This window comes from Olea europaea, unplaced genomic scaffold (genome assembly GCF_002742605.1).
Source record: "Olea europaea var. sylvestris unplaced genomic scaffold, O_europaea_v1 scaffold24011, whole genome shotgun sequence".
NCBI classification, from domain to species: Eukaryota; Viridiplantae; Streptophyta; class Magnoliopsida; order Lamiales; family Oleaceae; genus Olea; species Olea europaea.
In genome coordinates, this window is record NW_019242175.1 from 1 (window position 1) to 1660 (window position 1660).

General features: G+C 38.0%; 1 protein-coding gene across 1 annotated transcript; it reads left to right on the forward strand.

Moving 5' to 3' along the window:
* Positions 1 to 3: 3 nt before the first annotated feature.
* On the forward strand, positions 4 to 1638 carry LOC111381950 (homeobox-leucine zipper protein GLABRA 2-like; the record flags this gene model as incomplete). Its single annotated transcript, XM_023005793.1, has 4 exons — positions 4 to 183; positions 259 to 636; positions 864 to 965; positions 1081 to 1638. Coding segments are annotated over 4 exons (939 nt in total), but the record flags the coding sequence as incomplete, so codon positions are not given.
* Positions 1639 to 1660: the final 22 nt, after the last annotated feature.

A 1660-nucleotide genomic window follows, 5' to 3' on the forward strand; every position in this document is an offset into this window, starting at 1 on the left:
ATACAGGAGCGCCATGAAAATTCTTTGTTGAAAACAGAAATGGAAAAAATTCGAGAGGAAAATAAAGTTTTAAGGGAGAACTTTAAAAAGTCTTGCTGTCCTAACTGTGGATTTGCTACCTCTGGCAAGGATGCCACTGAAGAACAACAGCTAAGAATTGAAAATGCCAGACTCAAAGAAGAGGTTTTACAATATTAATCTTCATATGTACAAACCATACTTAAAATGTACATGTTCTAATATCATGAATACTTGCAGGTCGAAAAACTTAGAACTGCTATTGGTAAATGCAATCCGAGAGCATCAGCAAACAGCTCATGCTCGTCTGGAAATGAACAAGGAATTCGTAGCTCGTTAGATTTTTACACTGGCAGTTTTGGGCTTGAGATGTCACGGATAATGGATGCTGTACAAAAGGCGATGGACGAGCTCAAGAAGATGGCTACTTCTGGCGAACCACTGTGGATCCGCAGCTATGAAACGGGCCGGGAAATACTTAATTATGATGCATATATGAAAGAATTCTCTACTCAAAATTCCAGCAACAGGCAGCCTAAAACGTGTATTGAGGCGTCAAGAGAAACTGGAATTATCTTTGTAGAACTCCCAAGGCTAATACAGAGCTTTATGGATGTGGTAAGATTTATGTTTTCTTTACCGTACGAAGGATCTTTAACCTTTACTTATGGTAGGAATATTAGTGCGACCTATTACATATTTAGACTCCGTAATATCCAATTATATTAGGTCGATATGCGGTCGGGAGAATATTTGAAAGGTAAGATTAGGTTTCAAACAGTCCAAGGTGAATGTGAATCCACTCGTGAATCAATTATCTTTCTTTTCGTTTTTTCTCTCTGCAGAATCAATGGAATGAATTGTTTCCTTGCTTGATCTCAAAGGCAGCTACAGTGTATGTTATCAGCAACGGTGAAGGTGTTAAAAGAGATGGCGCAGTTCAGTTGGTAAGATTGTTTGTCCCATTTTTGCATCAATCGTCTTTGATTTGATAATCAGACATCGTACATCAAGTTTCAACAAAGTTTTATCTATAACATTTCAAGTTTCTGTTTTGATTAGATGTTTGCAGAATTGCAAATGCTGACTCCATTGGTGGCTACCAGAGAAGTGTATTTTGTCAGAAGCTGCAAACAATTAAGTGCTGATCAGTGGGCGATTGTCGACGTCTCCATCGACAAAATTGAAGATAATATCGACGCGTCTCTGGAAAAATGCAGGAAACGCCCGTCTGGTTGCATCATACAAGATACATCGAATGGTCACTGTAAGGTTGTACTTGAGAGATCAAAGTTTAGAAATTTCTTTTCCGTTTGTTTCGGCATCATTTCTTATGATTAGAGCATTGATCTTCTCTCTATTGGGGCACCTACTCCCTGTAATAAAATATTAGGTCAATCTACGGACGAGAAGAAAATTGTATGCTAGTATAAGCATTATTCTATGTGTAAAGAATAATGCATTACAGAATGGAATTAGAATAATCACATCAAGATGGACCCCACGTGAGTAAAATATTACCAAAAAAATAACCACCCACCCCCATTGTGTGTATTCCATAAAACCCCTACACCAAGTGGAGTTCATAGTATAATGAGGCTTCGTACAATCCTATAACACGTCTGTAGATTGCTTACTCTTC